The 20918-nt window shown below is 47.7% G+C and overlaps 1 protein-coding gene across 1 annotated transcript in view; it reads right to left on the bottom strand.

Moving 5' to 3' along the window:
- Window positions 1-20918, bottom strand: part of LOC115190807 (structural maintenance of chromosomes protein 2-like) — a 37285-nt gene that overhangs the window by 12746 nt on the left and 3621 nt on the right. Inside the window, 15 exon segments of the mRNA XM_029748890.1 lie at window positions 458-532; window positions 928-1071; window positions 1359-1487; window positions 3863-3927; window positions 7738-7862; window positions 8053-8188; window positions 9457-9496; window positions 9498-9662; window positions 11021-11140; window positions 12467-12605; window positions 14940-15057; window positions 18336-18495; window positions 18791-19024; window positions 19189-19338; window positions 19920-20051. Coding sequence (XP_029604750.1) covers window positions 458-532; window positions 928-1071; window positions 1359-1487; window positions 3863-3927; window positions 7738-7862; window positions 8053-8188; window positions 9457-9496; window positions 9498-9662; window positions 11021-11140; window positions 12467-12605; window positions 14940-15057; window positions 18336-18495; window positions 18791-19024; window positions 19189-19338; window positions 19920-20051 — 1932 coding nt within the window.

The raw sequence follows: 20918 nt of genomic DNA on the forward strand, positions 1-20918 counted from the left end.
ATTATCTTCCAATAAACACATTTTCTCCAGCGTTGGATAGTCGCCGCTGTCTGCGGTTCTGAAGCCATATTTAGTCTGCCGTTGAATTGACACCTTTTCCTATGTTGCTAACAAGGAACTTTATACCGGGACACCAATTTTGTGTCACTGATCATTTGGACAAATCACGACTTTGCAGGTGCTGGTCATTTCTGAATTTGGGAAGGATAGGGGACATTTGGTCCAACTTGCAGAGAGTTTCAGTGTAGGGGGGTTGGGTGGGGGGGGGACTTTGCTAATCTCAGTATCTTTTCACCAACATCTCCAGCAGAACTTAATCCAGCATCTGATGCTTTTATCAAGGATTCTAGTTCTGCGTGTCCGAGATGGTTTTCACGACAACATTACGATGATGATGAGGAGCAGCATGGTAACAACACCACCACCAGTACTACTGACAATAATGTAGTAATCATACCTTGATCTCTTTGTCCTGGGATACGATCACCTTTTTCTGTCTAGTCAACTCCTCCTGGGCCTTACGCACAGACTCCTGGAGAGACAGGAGGGGGGGAGAGAGGTTGAGGAAGGAGAGAGAGGGGAGAACGGAGTGGGGGGTAAAGGGATGTGAAGATAGAGAAGAGAGTGTTGTCAATGATAAAGTATATAAACATATAGCTAGTTCATGTCAACAATCCAGTCACCCGGGCCGGGCCAACCGATGAGGTCGACGCCCGGGCCGGGCAAACAGATGAGGTCGACGCCCGGGCCGGGCAAACAGATGAGGTCGACGCCCGGGCCGGGCAAACAGATGAGGTCGACGCCCGGGCCGGGCCAACCGATGAGGTCGACGCCCGGGCCGGGCAAACCGATGAGGTCGACGCCCGGGCCGGGCAAACCGATGAGGTCGAGGACATTTGACAGTATTGGACCAGGATGTAACGGTACCTTGTTCTCTGCCACGGTGGTAGACATGTTGTCTATCTGTTCCTGGATAGTCTTCATGGCTTCATCTACTGCCAGGATCTGTTGTTCATAGCCAGCCTGCTCCCTCTTCAGCTCCTCCAACTCTAGGACTAGGGACTCAGCCTCCTGCACGCACGCACACACACACACACACACACACACACACACACACACACACACACACACAAAACAGGGTTATACACAACTTTCATGTCAAATCAAAAGTGCAGCCCCCTTTAATCTTGTTTGTATACTGTGGAGGGTCTTGAATAATGTTATCGCTTGGGTAATGTAGCCCGGGTTATTGTGCTGGTGTCTTTGGTTTTGGGCACAGAATTAAAATGTGTGTGTGTGTGTGTGTGTGTGTGTGTGTGTGTGTGTGTGTGTGTGTGTGTGTGTGTGTGTGACTCCACCTGTTGTCTCTCCTTCAGTTTCTTACTGAAGGCGTCAGCCTTGGTTTTAGCAGAGTTGACTTTCTGTTGAGCAGCTTTCAGTTCCTTCTCCCTCTCTGCCTCCGCATTCTTCATCTTGTTCTCCAACACCTGGTGGGCAAGGCCAGGACAGAGGTTTAACAAGGCCAGGACAGAGGTTTAACAAGGCCAGGACAGAGGTTTAACAAGGCCAGGACAGAGGTTTAACAAGGCCAGGACAGAGGTTTAACACCACAATATCAACAAGGCCAGGACAGAGGTTTAACAAGGCCAGGACAGAGGTTTAACACCACAATATCAACAAGGCCAGGACAGAGGTTTAACAAGGCCAGGACAGAGGTTCAACACCACAATATCAACAAGGCCAGGACAGAGGTTCAACACCACAATATCAACAAATCCAGGACAGAGGTTCAACAAGGCCAGGACAGAGGTTTAACACCACAATATCAACAAGGCCAGGACAGAGGTTTAACACCACAATATCAACAAGGCCAGGACAGAGGTTTATCAACAAGGCCAGGACAGAGGTTTAACAACAACATCAACAAGGCCAGGACAGAGGTTCAACACCACAATATCAACAAATCCAGGACAGAGGTTCAACAAGGCCAGGACAGAGGTTCAACAAGGCCAGGACAGAGGTTCAACAAGGCCAGGACAGAGGTTCAACAAGGCCAGGACAGAGGTTCAACAAGGCCAGGACAGAGGTTTAACACCACAATATCAACAAGGCCAGGACAGAGGTTCAACAAGGCCAGGACAGAGGTTCAACAAGGCCAGGACAGAGGTTCAACACCACAATATCAACAAGGCCAGGACAGAGGTTTAACAACACAATATCAACAAGGCCAGGACAGAGGTTTAACAAGGCCAGGACAGAGGTTTAACAACACAATATCAACAAGGCCAGGACAGAGGTTTAACAACACAATGTCAACAAGGCCAGGACAGAGGTTTAACAAGGCTAGGACAGAGGTTTAACACCACAATATCAACAAGGCCAGGACAGAGGTTTAACACCACAATGTCAACAAGGCCAGGACAGAGGTTCAACAAGGCCAGGACAGAGGTTCAACAAGGCCAGGACAGAGGTTCAACAAGGCCAGGACAGAGGTTCAACAAGGCCAGGACAGAGGTTCAACAAGGCCAGGACAGAGGTTTAACACCACAATATCAACAAGGCCAGGACAGAGGTTTAACACCACAATATCAACAAGGCCAGGACAGAGGTTTAACAACACAATGTCAACAAGGCCAGGACAGAGGTTTAACAAGGCTAGGACAGAGGTTTAACAACACAATATCAACAAGGCCAGGACAGAGGTTTAACACCACAATATCAACAAGGCCAGGACAGAGGTTTAACACCACAATATCAACAAGGCCAGGACAGAGGTTTAACAACACAATATCAACAAGGCCAGGACAGAGGTTTAACAAGGCCAGGACAGAGGTTTAACAACACAATATCAACAAGGCCAGGACAGAGGTTTAACAACACAATGTCAACAAGGCCAGGACAGAGGTTTAACAAGGCTAGGACAGAGGTTTAACAACACAATATCAACAAGGCCAGGACAGAGGTTTAACAACACAATGTCAACAAGGCCAGGACAGATGTTTAACAAGGCTAGGACAGAGGTTTAACACCACAATATCAACAAGGCCAGGACAGAGGTTTAACACCACAATATCAACAAGGCCAGGACAGAGGTTTAACACCACAATATCAACAAGGCCAGGACAGAGGTTTAACACCACAATATCAACAAGGCCAGGACAGAGGTTTAACACCACAATATCAACAAGGCCAGGACAGAGGTTTAACACCACAATATCAACAAGGCCAGGACAGAGGTTTAACACCACAATATCAACAAGGCCAGGACAGAGGTTTAACACCACAATATCAACAAGGCCAGGACAGAGGTTTAACACCACAATATCAACAAGGCCAGGACAGAGATTTAACACCACAATATCAACAAGGCCAGGACAGAGGTTTAACACCACAATATCAACAAGGCCAGGACAGAGATTTAACACCACAATATCAACAAGGCCAGGACAGAGGGTTCCCAGAGACCATCCATTTGGAAAATAATAATAATAATAATAATAATAATAATAAATGGATGACTAAATGGCTTTATATGGGCGCCAGGTAGCCTAGTGGTTAAGAACGTTGGGCCAGTAACCGAAAGGACACTGGTTTAAATACCCGAGCCGATGTGCCCTTGAGCAAGGCACTTCAACCAAATTAAACTCTGTAATATATATATTTTTTTTGGGGGGGGGGGGGATAAAAAGGTCTGCTAAATGGAATATATTATCTCAGGGTAGGGCTGTAAAATTCTGGTAGCATGTGATCCTGAACGGAGACCACTGATAGGTCCAGATATGACCCATGGGGATAATAAGTCATGTGATCCTGAACGGAGACCACTGATAGGTCCAGATATGACCCATGGGGATAATCTGACCTTGTACTTCTCCTCTGCCTTCTTCTGGACCTCGTTACTGCTGTGCAGGGTCTCCTCACACTCCTCTGAGAGAAACACACACACACACACACACACACACACACACACACACAAACACACACACACAACAGCTGTGATGGAAACAGGAAGTTCAGTACAATTTTATAAAATGCCGACGGATAAATGTGTTTGTTCGACATGGTGGGGTCTTTTCTGTGTTGGTTAAATGTATTATGTGAGAAATGCTAGTGATGTAAATATTGCTACAGTATAATAACCAGTTTATTAGACTACAGATGATATGGTGTCTGGTCCTCCCACTACAACTCAGGATAACATGCAGTTTATTAGACTACAGATGATATGGTGTCTGGTCCTCCCACTACAACTCAGGATAACATGCAGTTTATTAGACTACAGATGATATGGTGTCTGGTCCCCCCACTACAACTCAGGATAATGTCCAGTTTATTAGACTACAGATGATATGGTGTCTGGTCCTCCCACTACAACTCAGGATAACATGCAGTTTATTAGACTACAGATGATATGGTGTCTGGTCCTCCCACTACAACTCAGGATAACATGCAGTTTATTAGACTACAGATGATATGGTGTCTGGTCCCCCCACTACAACTCAGGATAACATGCAGTTTATTAGGCTACAGATGATATGGTGTCTGGTCCTCCCACTACAACTCAGGATAACATGCAGTTTATTAGACTACAGATGATATGGTGTCTGGTCCTCCCACTACAACTCAGGATAACATGCAGTTTATTAGACTACAGATGATATGGTGTCTGGTCCTCCCACTACAACTCAGGATAACATGCAGTTTATTAGACTACAGATGATATGGTGTCTGGTCCCCCCACTACAACTCAGGATAACATGCAGTTTATTAGACTACAGATGATATGGTGTCTGGTCCCCCCACTACAACTCAGGATAACATGCAGTTTATTAGACTACAGATGATATGGTGTCTGGTCCTCCCACTACAACTCAGGATAACATGCAGTTTATTAGACTACAGATGATATGGTGTCTGGTCCTCCCACTACAACTCAGGATAACGTGCAGTTTATTAGGCTACAGATGATATGGTGTCTGGTCCTCCCACTACAACTCAGGATAACGTGCAGTTTATTAGACTACAGATGATATGGTGTCTGGTCCTCCCACTACAACTCAGGATAACGTGCAGTTTATTAGACTACAGATGATATGGTGTCTGGTCCTCCCACTACAACTCAGGATAACGTGCAGTTTATTAGACTACAGATGATATGGTGTCTGGTCCTCCCACTACAACTCAGGATAACGTGCAGTTTATTAGACTACAGATGATATGGTGTCTGGTCCTCCCACTACAACTCAGGATAACGTGCAGTTTATTAGACTACAGATGATATGGTGTCTGGTCCTCCCACTACAACTCAGGATAACATGCAGTTTATTAGACTACAGATGATATGGTGTCTGGTCCTCCCACTACAACTCAGGATAACATGCAGTTTATTAGACTACAGATGATATGGTGTCTGGTCCTCCCACTACAACTCAGGATAACATGCAGTTTATTAGACTACAGATGATATGGTGTCTGGTCCTCCCACTACAACTCAGGATAACGTGCAGTTTATTAGACTACAGATGATATGGTGTCTGGTCCTCCCACTACAACTCAGGATAACGTGCAGTTTATTAGACTACAGTTGATATGGTGTCTGGTCCTCCCACTACAACTCAGGATAACATGCAGTTTATTAGACTACAGATGATATGGTGTCTGGTCCTCCCACTACAACTCAGGATAACATGCAGTTTATTAGACTACAGATGATATGGTGTCTGGTCCTCCCACTACAACTCAGGATAACATGCAGTTTATTAGACTACAGATGATATGGTGTCTGGTCCTCCCACTACAACTCAGGATAACATGCAGTTTATTAGACTACAGATGATATGGTGTCTGGTCCTCCCACTACAACTCAGGATAACATGCAGTTTATTAGACTACAGATGATATGGTGTCTGGTCCTCCCACTACAACTCAGGATAACATGCAGTTTATTAGACTACAGATGATATGGTGTCTGGTCCTCCCACTACAACTCAGGATAACATGCAGTTTATTAGACTACAGATGATATGGTGTCTGGACCTCCCACTACAACTCAGGATAACATGCAGTTTATTAGACTACAGATGATATGGTGTCTGGTCCTCCCACTACAACTCAGGATAACATGCAGTTTATTAGACTACAGATGATATGGTGTCTGGTCCTCCCACTACAACTCAGGATAACGTGCAGTTTATTAGACTACAGATGATATGGTGTCTGGTCCTCCCACTACAACTCAGGATAACGTGCAGTTTATTAGACTACAGATGATATGGTGTCTGGTCCTCCCACTACAACTCAGGATAACATGCAGTTTATTAGACTACAGATGAAATAAAATCAACTTCACAGGGGGGTGAAAGTGAAAAGGTGATGAGTTTGATGCTGCTTTCCAATAAATATCCAGGTCTTCTTCTGGTGACATGATGATCGATGCGTGACTGCAGTTTGATAAAGAAAAACCTCTCTCTCTCTCTCTCTCTCTCTCTCTTATCCATAATAATGTCATCATGTAGGTAGCCTGTCCACACTGTATCCTACCAGCTTGTGGCTAGAGAACATGTGCCAACACCATTTGCTATTTAAAGTAACAGTTTTTGTGATAAAACTAGTAAAATCGTTAAGAGCTGAAAATGCCATGGAAACACATAGAACTTTTAGATGTGTATTATTTGGGACATGAAAACATAAGTGAAATGTTCACTACGTCGTCACCCACCGATTTATATCCCCAACCAGACAGTTTGGTGGAAGCACCACCGGTGGGAAAATGGGCATTTTGTAATTTATGCGGATTTTAGAAAATTTGCCAATTGGATAGAAACCCAGCTACACACTCTTTAGAAGCCTAAAGCCACATTTTAAATATCTATACTGTTTAATCGTTTAAATCTGGACATGTCCATGTCAATAAGGTGATGAAAATTGAAAGAATTGTTCCGTCGTGGAAATTCAGTACTGAGAGAAACTTGGTTATTTCTTCAAAACAATCAATCTTTATTTAATATCGATTAATTCTTGAAATAATGAAACGGTCAGCCCAACAGTCTTGACTGCTGGACTGAGAGTCTGAATAATACAGACAAATGCACCGTTTATATAGCCGATTCCCAGAATGCTTGGTTCCACCACTCCCATATAGACTGGGGGAGGGGGCACCATGAGCCACTTTGGGTTCCTCCTGTCTTTATCTGCACCTGGCGTTATCTTAACCCCTGACCCCTGGCCTAATTTCCCAGACACCAGGAAGTCTTAACCCCTGGCCTAATTTCCCAGATACCAGGAAGTCTTAACCCCCGACCCCTGGCCTAATTTCCCAGATACCAGGAAGTCTTAACCCCTGACCCCTGGCCTAATTTCCCAGATACCAGGAAGTCTAAGAACCATTGAGGCCTTTGTTGTACTCCTCTCTATCCCAGTTACAACCACCCCACATCCTGTGACTGGAATACCAGCTGTAGGTTTTATCACCAAGTCCATCAATCGTCAGCTTCAAGCTCTCTCTAGTAAAACCCATGTCCTCAACACCCAGACCAGCTGCAGGAAGCAGAGTGGACACCATCAAACTCAGCATTAACAGGACAGAAATATCTTACTGTTTGTTAAGTAAATAATTGTTACTTTTCCAGCAGATAAGGTGAATACATAATTCCTCCCCCTCACAGTTCCCAACTCTTTTGGATCAAGTGATGTCCCACTTTAAAAAAGTATGTTGAAAAACGTTGTCTGTGTACTCACCGATGGTCTTCTGTAACATCTTCAGTTCTTCCTGTTGTTTATGGAAGGAACTCTGGTGGAGTTTAACCTGGAGAATGTCTAACTCTTCTGTCTTCATGTCTAACTGCTGCTTTAACAAACGATACCTAGAGAGAGAGGAGAGGAGAGGAGAGGAGGGAGGGGAGAGAGCGGCGGGACGGGGGAGAGCGGAGGGACGGGGGAGAGCGGAGGGACGGGGGAGAGCGGGAATATATGCAGAAATGTTTCAGAAATATTGAATTAGCTGAACTCCTAAAGCTACATAGTAAATGTTTCAGGCCACACACACACACACACCTCTCAGCGGTCCCCTTGAGACCAGCCAGTTCTTTGTCCAGGGTCTGTAGCGCCGTCTCTGTGGCTGACAGACTGTCCTGAACCTCTCTCAGCTCCTGGAGACTGGACAACACTGAGGCTGACTGGGAACGGGCTCCTACAGGGAGACGGAAAATAAACACCAAATTAGAGAGGAGGGATACACACATAACCCTTAGACAGGACAACACAGAGACTGACTGGCTCCTAGAGGGAGAGACACATAACCCTTAGACAGGACAGAGACTGACTGGGAACAGGTTACTGGAGGGGGAGAGACATAACCCTTAGACAGGACAGAGACTGACTGGGAACAGGTTACTGGAGGGAGAGACACATAACCCTTAGACAGGACAGAGACTGACTGGGAACAGGTTACTGGAGGGGGAGACACATAACCCTTAGACAGGACAGAGACTGACTGGGAACAGGTTACTGGAGGGGGAGAGACATAACCCTTAGACAGGACAGAGACTGACTGGGAACAGGTTACTGGAGGGGGAGAGACACATAACCCTTAGACAGGACAGAGACTGACTGGGAACAGGTTACTGGAGGGGGAGAGACACATAACCCTTAGACAGGACAGAGACTGACTGGGAACAGGTTACTGGAGGGGGAGACACATAACCCTTAGACAGGACAGAGACTGACTGGGAACAGGTTACTGGAGGGGGAGACACATAACCCTTAGACAGGACAGAGACTGACTGGGAACAGGTTACTGGAGGGGGAGAGACACATAACCCTTAGACAGGACAGAGACTGACTGGGAACAGGTTACTGGAGGGGGAGACACATAACCCTTAGACAGGACAGAGACTGACTGGGAACAGGTTACTGGAGGGGGAGAGACACATAACCCTTAGACAGGACAGAGACTGACTGGGAACAGGTTACTGGAGGGGGAGAGACATAACCCTTAGACAGGACAGAGACTGACTGGGAACAGGTTACTGGAGGGGGAGACACATAACCCTTAGACAGGACAGAGACTGACTGGGAACAGGTTACTGGAGGGGGAGAGACACATAACCCTTAGACAGGACAGAGACTGACTGGGAACAGGTTACTGGAGGGGGAGAGACATAACCCTTAGACAGGACAGAGACTGACTGGGAACAGGTTACTGGAGGGGGAGAGACACATAACCCTTAGACAGGACAGAGACTGACTGGGAACAGGTTACTGGAGGGGGAGACACATAACCCTTAGACAGGACAGAGACTGACTGGGAACAGGTTACTGGAGGGGGAGACACAGAAAGGGAATAGGAAGACAACAGAACAGAATGAGAGGATTGTAGAAATGAAGAGAGAACATTTCTAGATCCATAGAGAACAGAAATGAAGCAGCAGCGACGGTCTCCATGGTGATGAGTCTCACCTCCGCTCAGCGTCCCCTGAGGATCGAAGACGTCCCCCCCCCAGAGTAACAGTCTTGGTCATGACTCTCTTGTCGAAGGCCACTCGCTTGGCGTTGTCTAATGTATCACACACCAACGTAGAACCAAACACGTACTCCATGGCCTTCCTCAGGTCTGCCTCATAGCCAACCAGAGACAGAGCTGTATGGACATTCTGCTCCCCTACCTACAGATGGATAGAGAGAGAGAGGCTCGTAAACCAACCAAAGTTGTTATTGAGAAAGTCCAGCAGAGACCTTGTGGAGTGCGCGCATGTGTGTGGGAGGGTGTAAGGTGTGTGTGTGTGTGTGTGTGTGTGTGTGTGGGGGGGGGGTGTAAGGTGTGTGTGTGTGTGTGTGTGTGGGAGGGTGTAAGGTGTGTGTGTGTGTGGGAGGGTGTAAGGTGTGTGTGTGTGTGTGGGAGGGTGTAAGGTGTGTGTGTGGGAGGGTGTAAGGTGTGTGTGTGGGAGGGTGTAAGGTGTGTGTGTGGTGTGTGTGTGGGAGGGTGTAAGGTGTGTGTGTGTGTGGTTGGTGGTGTGGGGAGGGTGTAAGGGTGTGTGTGTGGTGTGTGTGTGGGAGGGTGTAAGGTGTGTGTGTGTGTGTGTGTGTGGGAGGGGGTAAGGTGTGTGTGTGTGTGTGTGTGTGGGGAGGGTGTAAGGTGTGTGTGTGTGTGTGGGAGGGTGTAAGGTGTGTGTGTGTGGGAGGGTGTAAGGTGTGTGTGTGTGGGGAGGGTGTAAGGTGTGTGTGTGTGTGGGAGGGTGTAAGGTGTGTGTGTGTGTGGGGAGGGTGTAAGGGGGTGTGTGTGTGGGAGGGAGGGTGTAAGGTGTGTGGGGTGTGGGGGAGGGTGTAAGGTGTGTGGGAGGGTGTGGGAGGGTGTAAGGTGTGTGTGTGTGTGGGAGGGTGTAAGGGTGTGTGTGTGTGTGTGTGTGGGAGGGTGTAAGGTGTGTGTGTGTGTGGGAGGGTGTAAGGTGTGTGTGTGTGTGGGAGGGTGTAAGGTGTGTGTGTGTGTGGGAGGGTGTAAGGTGTGTGTGTGTGTGGGAGGGGTGTAAGGTGTGTGTGTGTGTGGGAGGGTGTAAGGTGTGTGTGTGTGTGGGAGGGTGTAAGGTGGTGTGTGTGGGAGGGTGTAAGGTGTGTGGGTGTGGGGAGGGTGTAAGGTGTGTGTGTGTGTGGGAGGGTGTAAGGTGTGTGTGTGTGTGGAGGGTGTAAGGTGTGTGTGTGTGTGGGAGGGTGTAAGGTGTGTGTGTGTGGAGGGGTGTAAGGTGGTGTGTGGGAGGGTGTAAGGTGTGTGTGTGTGTGGGAGGGTGTAAGGTGTGTGTGTGTGGGAGGGTGTAAGGTGTGTGTGTGGGAGGGTGTAAGGTGTGTGTGTGTGGGAGGGTGTAAGGTGTGTGTGTGTGGGAGGGTGTAAGGTGTGTGTGTGTGGGAGGGTGTAAGGTGTGTGTGTGGGAGGGTGTAAGGTGTGTGTGTGGGAGGGTGTAAGGTGTGTGTGTGTGTGGGAGGGTGTAAGGTGTGTGTGTGGGAGGGTGTACGGTGTGTGTGTGTATCTCACCAGACTCTTGGCTGTGGTGACCAGGCTGTCATTAAGTGTCCTGGCAGAGATCTTGTTGAGTGGGATGATGGTGTATCTACGCTTCAGCTCTCCTTTCTCCAACAACTTCTTACCTGTCACCTAGACACAGAGACACACAGACACACACACAGAGACACAGAGACACACAGAGACACAGAGAGAGACACACAGAGACACAGAGACACAGAGACACAGAGACACACAGACACAGAGACACAGAGAGAGAGAGACAGAGAGACAGAGACAGACAGAGACAGAGAGAGACAGAGAGAGACAGAGACAGACAGACAGACACACAGAGAGAGACAGACAGAGAGACAGACAGACAGACAGACAGACAGACAGACAGACAGAGACAGACAGACAGACAGAGACAGACAGACAGAGACAGAGAGACAGAGAGACAGAGAGACAGAGAGACAGAGAGACAGAGAGACAGAGAGACAGAGAGACAGAGAGACAGACACAGAGACAGACACAGAGACAGACACAGAGACAGACACAGAGACAGACACAGAGACAGACACAGAGACAGACACACAGAGACAGACACACAGAGACAGACACACAGAGACAGACAGAGTGTTATGGGAGCTAAGCCCCTCCTTTCACATTCCAGTACAGAACCAGGAACAGCAGCTCCTGGACAGAACTATTGTCATGACAACAGTAGCAAACACAAACTTCTCCACCAGTGAAAGCATGGCACGGTGAGCCTTGATATACCGTAATTTCCGGACTATTAAGCGCACCTGAATATAAGCCGCACCCACTGAATTTAAAAAAAATATTATTTTGAACATAAATAAGCCGCACATGTCTATAAGCCGCAGGTGCCTACCGGTACATAGAAACAAATTAACTTTACACAGGCTTTAACGAAACACGGCTTGTAACAAAAAATAAAACATTAGCAGTAAGCTTTAGTTGTCTTTTTGCACTGAGTCAATTCCTCACGCTGCTGTTTCCAACGTCTTATCATCGACTCATTAAGACCAAGCTCCCGTGCAGCAGCTCTATTTCCTTTTCCAACAGACAGATCAATCGCCTTCAACTTGAAAGCTGCATCATATGCATTTCTCCGTGTCTTTGCCATGATGAGGGTGACAAAATGACTACCATAATCAGAATGATGGGAAGTTTGAGAGCGCTCGATTTAATCTAAACGGTAAACAAAAAAGTTGTTTGACCTTAACCCGTTCGGCAATTTCATTGGTCTAATGAAAGCTTCATGCCGCCAAAAAAACAGAGCACGTGTTTTTTCGGAGAAAAAAAAATTTAAAGCGGGAAAAATCCATATATTGTTTAAGCCGCGAGGTTCAAAGCCTGGGAAAAAAGTTGCGGCTTATAGTCCGGAATTTACGGTACCAAGGTGTTCTGCAGTGAATGTTCTGTCAGGAACAGGTGAAACTGGGACACACTAACCTCAGTGTCCACCACCACATTGTAGAGTTTCCCTCCAGCCACCACCTCTAGTCCAGTAGAGTAGGACACGTCACTGACTGTTATCAGGTTAGCTAGGAGACCCTTAACCCTGCTACGGTCCCAGCCACGCTCTGGGTCACTATGAGGGAGACAGAGACTTATCAGGTTAGCTAGGAGACCCTTTACCCTGCTACGGTCCCAGCCACGCTCTGGGTCACTATGAGGGAGACAGAGACTGTTATCAGGTTAGCTAGGAGACCCTTTACCCTGCTACGGTCCCAACCACGCTCTGGGTCACTATGAGAGAGACAGAGACACGTCACTGACTGTTATCAGGTTAGCTAGGAGACCCTTTACCCTGCTACGGTCCCAACCACGCTCTGGGTCACTATGAGGGAGACAGAGACACGTCACTGACTGTTATCAGGTTAGCTAGGAGACCCTTAACCCTGCTACGGTCCCAGCCACGCTCTGGGTCACTATGAGGGAGACAGAGACACGTCACTGACTGTTATCAGGTTAGCTAGGAGACCCTTAACCCTGCTACGGTCCCAGCCACGCTCTGGGTCACTATGAGGGAGACAGAGACTGTTATCAGGTTAGCTAGGAGACCCTTTACCCTGCTACGGTCCCAGCCACGCTCTGGGTCACTATGAGGGAGACAGAGACACGTCACTGACTGTTATCAGGTTAGCTAGGAGACCCTTTACCCTGCTACGGTCCCAGCCACGCTCTGGGTCACTATGAGGGAGACAGAGACGCGTCACTGACTGTTATCAGGTTAGCTAGGAGTCCCTTTACCCTGCTACGGTCCCAGCAACGCTCTGGGTCACTATGAGGGAGACAGAGACTGTTATCAGGTTAGTTAGGAGTCCCTTTACCCTGCTACGGTCCCAGCCACGCTCTGAAAGAGACAGATATTAAATCTTGTTTTTCCCTACTAGCACTGATGTTGCTGATAGTCAGTAAATTTGTCTTCAATAAAGTAGCTATGACTGAGATGTGGTTCTCCCACCTGGCTATCTGAGGATGCATACAATCTCTCTGGATGAGAGAGTCTGCTAAATGACTCCCTACTGTAAGTCTCTCTGGATGAGAGAGTCTGCTAAATGACTCCCTACTGTAAGTCTCTCTGGATAAGAGAGTCTGCTAAATGACTCCCTACTGTAAGACTCTCTGGATAAGAGAGTCTGCTAAATGACTCCCTACTGTAAGTCTCTCTGGATAAGAGAGTCTGCTAAATGACTCCCTACTGTAAGTCTCTCTGGATGAGAGAGTCTGCTAAATGACTCCCTACTGTAAGTCTCTCTGGATGAGAGAGTCTGCTAAATGACTCCCTACTGTAAGACTCTCTGGATGAGAGAGTCTGCTAAATGACTCCCTACTGTAAGACTCTCTAGATGAGAGAGTCTGCTAAATGACTCCCTACTGTAAGACTCTCTAGATGAGAGAGTCTGCTAAATGACTCCCTACTGTAAGACTCTCTGGATGAGAGAGTCTGCTAAATGACTCCCTACTGTAAGACTCTCTAGATGAGAGAGTCTGCTAAATGACTCCCTACTGTAAGTCTCTCTGGATAAGAGAGTCTGCTAAATGACTCCCTACTGTAAGTCTCTCTGGATAAGAGAGTCTGCTAAATGACTCCCTACTGTAAGTCTCTCTGGATGAGAGAGTCTGCTAAATGACTCCCTACTGTAAGACTCTAGATGAGAGAGTCTGCTAAATGACTCCCTACTGTAAGACTCTCTGGATGAGAGAGTCTGCTAAATGACTCCCTACTGTAAGACTCTCTAGATGAGAGAGTCTGCTAAATGACTCCCTACTGTAAGACTCTCTGGATGAGAGAGTCTGCTAAATGACTCCCTACTGTAAGACTCTCTAGATGAGAGAGTCTGCTAAATGACTCCCTACTGTAAGTCTCTCTGGATAAGAGAGTCTGCTAAATGACTCCCTACTGTAAGTCTCTCTGGATAAGAGAGTCTGCTAAATGACTCCCTACTGTAAGTCTCTCTGGATAAGAGAGTCTGCTAAATGACTCCCTACTGTAAGTCTCTCTGGATGAGAGAGTCTGCTAAATGACTCCCTACTGTAAGACTCTCTAGATGAGAGAGTCTGCTAAATGACTCCCTACTGTAAGACTCTCTGGATAAGAGAGTCTGCTAAATGACTCCCTACTGTAAGTATCTCTGGATAAGAGAGTCTGCTAAATGACTCCCTACTGTAAGCCTCTCTGGATAAGAGAGTCTGCTAAATGACTCCCTACTGTAAGTCTCTCTGGATAAGAGAGTCTGCTAAATGACTCCCTACTGTAAGTCTCTCTGGATAAGAGAGTCTGCTAAATGACTCCCTACTGTAAGTCTCTCTGGATAAGAGTCTGCTAAATGACTCCCTACTGTAAGTCTCTCTGGATGAGAGAGTCTGTTAAATGACTCCCTACTGTAAGTCTCTCTGGGTGACCCCACACACAGCGTACCTGTAGTCAAAGCGTAGGTTAGGGAAGCGGGACATCAGACTCTCGTAGGTATTTCTGAGGGTGGTGACCTCACGGTTCAGCTGTCTCTTCCTGTCCAGAAGACCCTCCTCCTTCCCATCTGATAAACAACACATCAGACGTCAACATTTAACCATCAACACCAGGCTCAACATTTAACCATCAACACCAGGCACAACATTTAACCATCAACACCAGGCTCAACATTTAACCATCAACACCAGGCGTCAACATTTTACCCCTAATTATTGTTGTGAAAGCATCCAGCAGGTTCTACTCCTAATTATTGTCCCTCTCTCTCTCCTCTACCTTGGTACTGTAGTTTCTCTCTCTCCTCTACCTTGGTACTGTAGTTTCTCCCTCTCTCCTCTACCTTGGTACTGTAGTTTCTCTCTCTCCTCTACCTTGGTACTGTAGTTTCTCCCTCTCTCTCTACCTTGGTACTGTAGTTTCTCCTTCTCTCTCCTCTACCTTGGTACTGTAGTTTCTCTCTCTCTCTCCTCTACCTTGGTACTGTAGTTTCTCCCTCTCTCCTCTACCTTGGTACTGTAGTTTCTCTCTCTCTCTCTCCTCTACCTTGGTACTGTAGTTTCTCTCTCCCCTCTCTCCTCTACCTGGTACGGTCGTCCTCTACCTTGGTACTGTAGTTTCTCCCTCTCTCTCCTCTCTCTCTCTCCTCTACCTTGGTACTGTAGTTTCTCTCTCTCTCCTCTACCTTGGTACTGTAGTTTCTCCCTCTCTCCTCTACCTTGGTACTGTAGTTTCTCCCTCTCTCTCCTCTCTCTCTCCTCTACCTTGGTACTGTAGTTTCTCCCTCTCTCTCCTCTCTCTCTCCTCTACCTTGGTACTGTAGTTTCTCCCTCTCTACTCTACCTTGTAATGTAGTTTCATCCCTCTCTCCTCCTCTACCTTGGTACTGTATTTCTCCCTCTCGCTCCTCTACCTTGGTACTGTATTTCTCTCTCTCCTCTACCTTGGTACTGTAGTTTTTCTCTCCTATCTCCTCTACCTTGGTAATGTGTTTCTCTCTCTCCTCCTCTACCTTGGTACTGTCGTTTCTCCCTCTCTCATCATCTACCTTGGACTGTAGTTTCTCGCTCTCCTCTAACATTGGTACTGTAGTTTTCTCTCTTCCCTCTACCTTAGGTACTGTTAGTTTTCTCCCTCCTTCCTCCTACCTTGGTAACTGTAGTTCATCCCTCTCTCCTCTACCTTGGTAACTTAAGTTTCTCTCTCTCTCTCTCTCTCCTCGAATACCTTGTATGTAGTTTCGCTCTCTCTCATCTCTCCTATACCTTGGGTACTGTAGTTTCTCTCTCTCCTCTACCTTGGTACTGTAGTTTCTCCCTCTCTCTCCTCTACCTTGGTACTGTAGTTTCTCCCTCTCTCCTCTACCTTGGTACTGTAGTTTCTCTCTCTCTCTCTCTCCTCTACCTTGGTACTGTAGTTTCTCTCTCTCCTCTACCTTGGTACTGTAGTTTCTCTCTCTCTCCTCTACCTTGGTACTGTAGTTTCTCTCTCTCTCCTCTCTCCTCTACCTTGGTACTGTAGTTTCTCTCTCTCTCTCTCCTCTACCTTGGTACTGTAGTTTCTCTCTCTCTCCTCTACCTTGGTACTGTAGTTTCTCTCTCTCTCCTCTACCTTGGTACTGTAGTTTCTCCCTCTCTCCTCTACCTTGGTACTGTAGTTTCTCTCTCTCATCTACCTTGGTACTGTAGTTTCTCTCTCTCCTCTACCTTGGTACTGTAGTTTCTCTCGCTCTCCTCTACCTTGGTACTGTAGTTTCTCCCTCTCTCCTCTACCTTGGTACTGTAGTTTCTCTCTCTCTCTCTCTCTCTCCTCTACCTTGGTACTGTAGTTTCTCTCTCTCTCTCTCTCCTCTACCTTGGTACTATAGTTTCTCTCTCTCCTCTACCTTGGTACTGTAGTTTCTCTCTCTCTCCTCTACCTTGGTACTGTAGTTTCTCTCTCTCTCTCTCTCTACCTTGGTACTGTAGTTTCTCCCTCTCTCCTCTACCTTGGTACTGTAGTTTCTCTCTCTCTCCTCTACCTTGGTACTGTAGTTTCTCCCTCTCTCTCCTCTACCTTGGTACTGTAGTTTCTCCCTCCCTCTCTCCTCTACCTTGGTACTGTAGTTTCTCCTCTCTCCTCTACCTTGGTACTGTAGTTTCTCTCTCTCCTCTACCTTGGTACTGTAGTTTCTCCCTCTCTCTCCTCTACCTTGGTACTGTAGTTTCTCCCTCTCTCCTCTACCTTGGTACTGTAGTTTCTCTCTCTCTCCTCTACCTTGGTACTGTAGTTTCTCTCTCTCTCTCTCTCTACCTTGGTACTGTAGTTTCTCCCTCTCTCCTCTACCTTGGTACTGTAGTTTCCCTCTCTCCTCTACCTTGGTACTGTAGTTTCTCCCTCTCTCTCCTCTACCTTGGTACTGTAGTTTCTCCCTCTCTCTCCTCTACCTTGGTACTGTAGTTTCTCCCTCTCTCTCCTCTACCTTGGTACTGTAGTTTCTCTCTCTCTCTCTCCTCTACCTTGGTACTGTAGTTTCTCCCTCTCTCTCCTCTACCTTGGTACTGTAGTTTCTCCCTCTCTCTCCTCTACCTTGGTACTGTAGTTTCTCCCTCTCTCTCCTCTACCTTGGTACTGTAGTTTCTCCCTCTCTCTCCTCTACCTTGGTACTGTAGTTTCTCCCTCTCTCTCCTCTACCTTGGTACTGTAGTTTCTCCCTCTCTCTCCTCTACCTTGGTACTGTAGTTTCTCCCTCTCTCTCCTCTACCTTGGTACTGTAGTTTCTCCCTCTCTCCTCTACCTTGGTACTGTAGTTTCTCTCTCTCCTCTACCTTGGTACTGTAGTTTCTCTCTCTCCTCTACCTTGGTACTGTAGTTTCTCTCTCTCCTCTACCTTGGTACTGTAGTTTCTCTCTCTCTCCTCTACCTTGGTACTGTAGTTTTCTCTCTCTCCTCTACCTTGGTACTGTAGTTTCTTCTCCTCTCTCTCCTCTACCTTGGTACTGTAGTTTCTCCTCTCTCTCTCTACCTTTACTGTAGTTTCTCCCTCTCTCTCCTCTACCTGGTACTGTAGTTTTCTCCCTCTCTCTCTCTCCTCTACCTTGGTACTGTAGTTTCTCTCTCTCCTCTACCTTGGTACTGTAGTTTCTCCTTCTCTCCTCTACCTTGGTCGCTGTAGTTTCCTCCCTCTCTCTCCTCTACCTTGGTACTGTAGTTCTCCCTCCTCTCTCCTCTACCTTGGTACTGTAGTTTCTCCCTCTCTCTCCTCTACCTTGGTACTGTAGTTTCTCCCTCTCTCTCCTCTACCTTGGTACTGTAGTTTCTCCCTCTCTCTCCTCTACCTTGGTACTGTAGTTTCTCTCTCTCCTCTACCTTGGTACTGTAGTTTCCCCATATCAGCCTCTAGTTTCTCCTTGTTCTTCTTGACAGTGTTGAAGGCTTCCTGGTCTTTCTGGTAACCAGAGTCCATCTTCTTCACCTCCGCCTGCTTGGCCTTCAACTCCTGCTGGGCATGCTTCAGCTTCATCTGGGCCTGGGGAGAACAACCGACAGGAAGAGAATGAAGACTTAGAGATACTCATCCAACGCGGCAGGAAAAACTCTGATTCACAACTCTTTTATTGAGGTCATCATTCTCATTCAGTTTGCATTCTTTGAAGGTCGTAGGTCAGATAGAGGTCAGAGGTCATCGTCACCTGTTGGGCCTGTGTCAGCTTTACTCATATCCTTCCTACAATCAATCAATTCTCTGTTTCAAATACATTTCAAAACAAATCAATCAACACTGTTGTATATATATATTCCATTATGAACCAATCCATTCTCACCTGTTTGGCCTCGGTGTCAGCTTTACTCATGTCGTTCTTGCAGGTCATCATCTGTCCGGCGAGCGTGGCCTCTTCTCCGTCCTCATTGGTGGACAGCCCTGCGGACACAGCCTTGAAGTGACTCTGTGCTGCCTCTAGGGCGGCGCTGTCCTTCTGACCTTTCTCCTGTAGGGCAGACAGCTTCTCTGCTACCTTGGATACCTCTCCTTCCTTAACAACTAGCATCTTCTTATCCTGGGGGGGAACACAGACAGAGAGAGAGAGACAGAGAGAGAGTGGTTTTAGTTAGGCTGAAGTATGACTGTCTGCTCGTCTTCCTCTCTCTCTCTCTCTCTCTCTCTCTCTCTCACACACACACCCCCCCACACCCTCTCTCTCTTTATCCTCCCTCCTCTCACCTCCTCCATGCTCTTCAACAGTTCCTTCCTCTTCTTGGTCTCCTCTGTCAGGTTCTGTTTCTTCATGTCCACAGCACTCTGGGCTTTAGCATCGACCCTCTGGACCTCAGACAGAGTCTCCTCTAAACCCTTCAGCACTCCACCAACCTCCTGTAGGGCAGGAGAGACAGACAGACGTCAGGACACCCCCCCGACAGGCGCCAGGACGCCCCCCCCCGACAGGCGCCAGGACACCCGACAGGCACCAGGACGGACACACCCCCCCCGACAGGCGCCAGGACCCCTCCCCCGACAGGCACCAGGACGGACACACCCCCCCCCGACAGGAGCCAGGACCCCCCCCCGAGAGGCGCCAGGACCCCCCCCCCCCCCCCCCGAGAGGCGCCAGGACCCACCCCCCCCCCCCCCCCCCCCGAGAGGAGCCAGGACCCCCCCAACAGACGCCAGGACCCCCCCAACAGACGCCAGGACCCCCCAACAGAACATAGTCAAATATAATAACCTCCAAGCTAAATGTTTGAAATATAACTGTCCGTGACCAAAGGGCTCATTCAATGAGATTCAACAGCTGCAGATAGAAACGTGTTGCATAGATCTGCCACTATCATTCATTCACATTAGAACACGGATGGGCACCACTTCTCTATGTTGCAACATGTTTTTTTGTTGTTGCTCCAACGCTCCCAGAATGGATTAATAAAGTTGTATTGAATTGAATAGAATTTCATTACTTGGTCCCTTTTCTTCTGCAGTTCCTGTATCTGGGCGGAGAGTTCCTGGACCTTGTTTTCGTTTTCTGCCATGTTGGCCTGCAGCTGAGTGATGGAGTCCTGCATTACCTTCAGGTCCTCCGCTGACTTCACCTGAGATTGAAATCAACAATATGTTAAATCAACAACAGTTCCATTAAACTTCACCTGTGAACCCAAATCACAGTGAATTCAATCACATTCCATTCACTTTGTTATTCATCCCAACGGACATTGCTGGGCTTACAAGACACCACAACAGCACCATGACAAGACACCACGACAAGACACCATGACAAGACACCACGACAACAACATGACAAGACACCACGACAACAACGACACACCACGACAACAACACAAGACAAGACACCACGACAACAAGACACCACGACAAGACACCACGACAACACACCAAGACACCACGACAAGACACCACGACAAGACACCACGACAACAACATGACACCACGACACCACCACAACAAGACACCACAACGACACCACGACAAGACACCACAACGACACCACGACAACACCACGACAAGACACCACAACGACACCACGACAAGACACCACGACCACAACACGACACCACGACAACACCACGACACCACCACAACAAGACACCACAACGACACCACGACAAGACACCACGACCACAACACGACAAGACACCACGACCACAACATGACAAGACACCACGACAACACCACGACAAGACACCACGACCACAACATGACAAGACACCACAACACCACGACAAGACACCACGACAAGACACCACGACAAGACACCACGACCACAACATGACAAGACACCACGACAACACCACGACAACACCATGACAAGACACCACAACATGACACCACGACAACACCACGACACCATGACAAGACACCACGACAACACCATGACAAGACACCACAGCAGCTAGAACATGAGGTAATATTCCACACAGGACCTTCAGTGTGTGTGTGTG

Source organism: Salmo trutta, unplaced genomic scaffold (genome assembly GCF_901001165.1).
Source record: "Salmo trutta unplaced genomic scaffold, fSalTru1.1, whole genome shotgun sequence".
Taxonomy (NCBI): Eukaryota; Metazoa; Chordata; class Actinopteri; order Salmoniformes; family Salmonidae; genus Salmo; species Salmo trutta.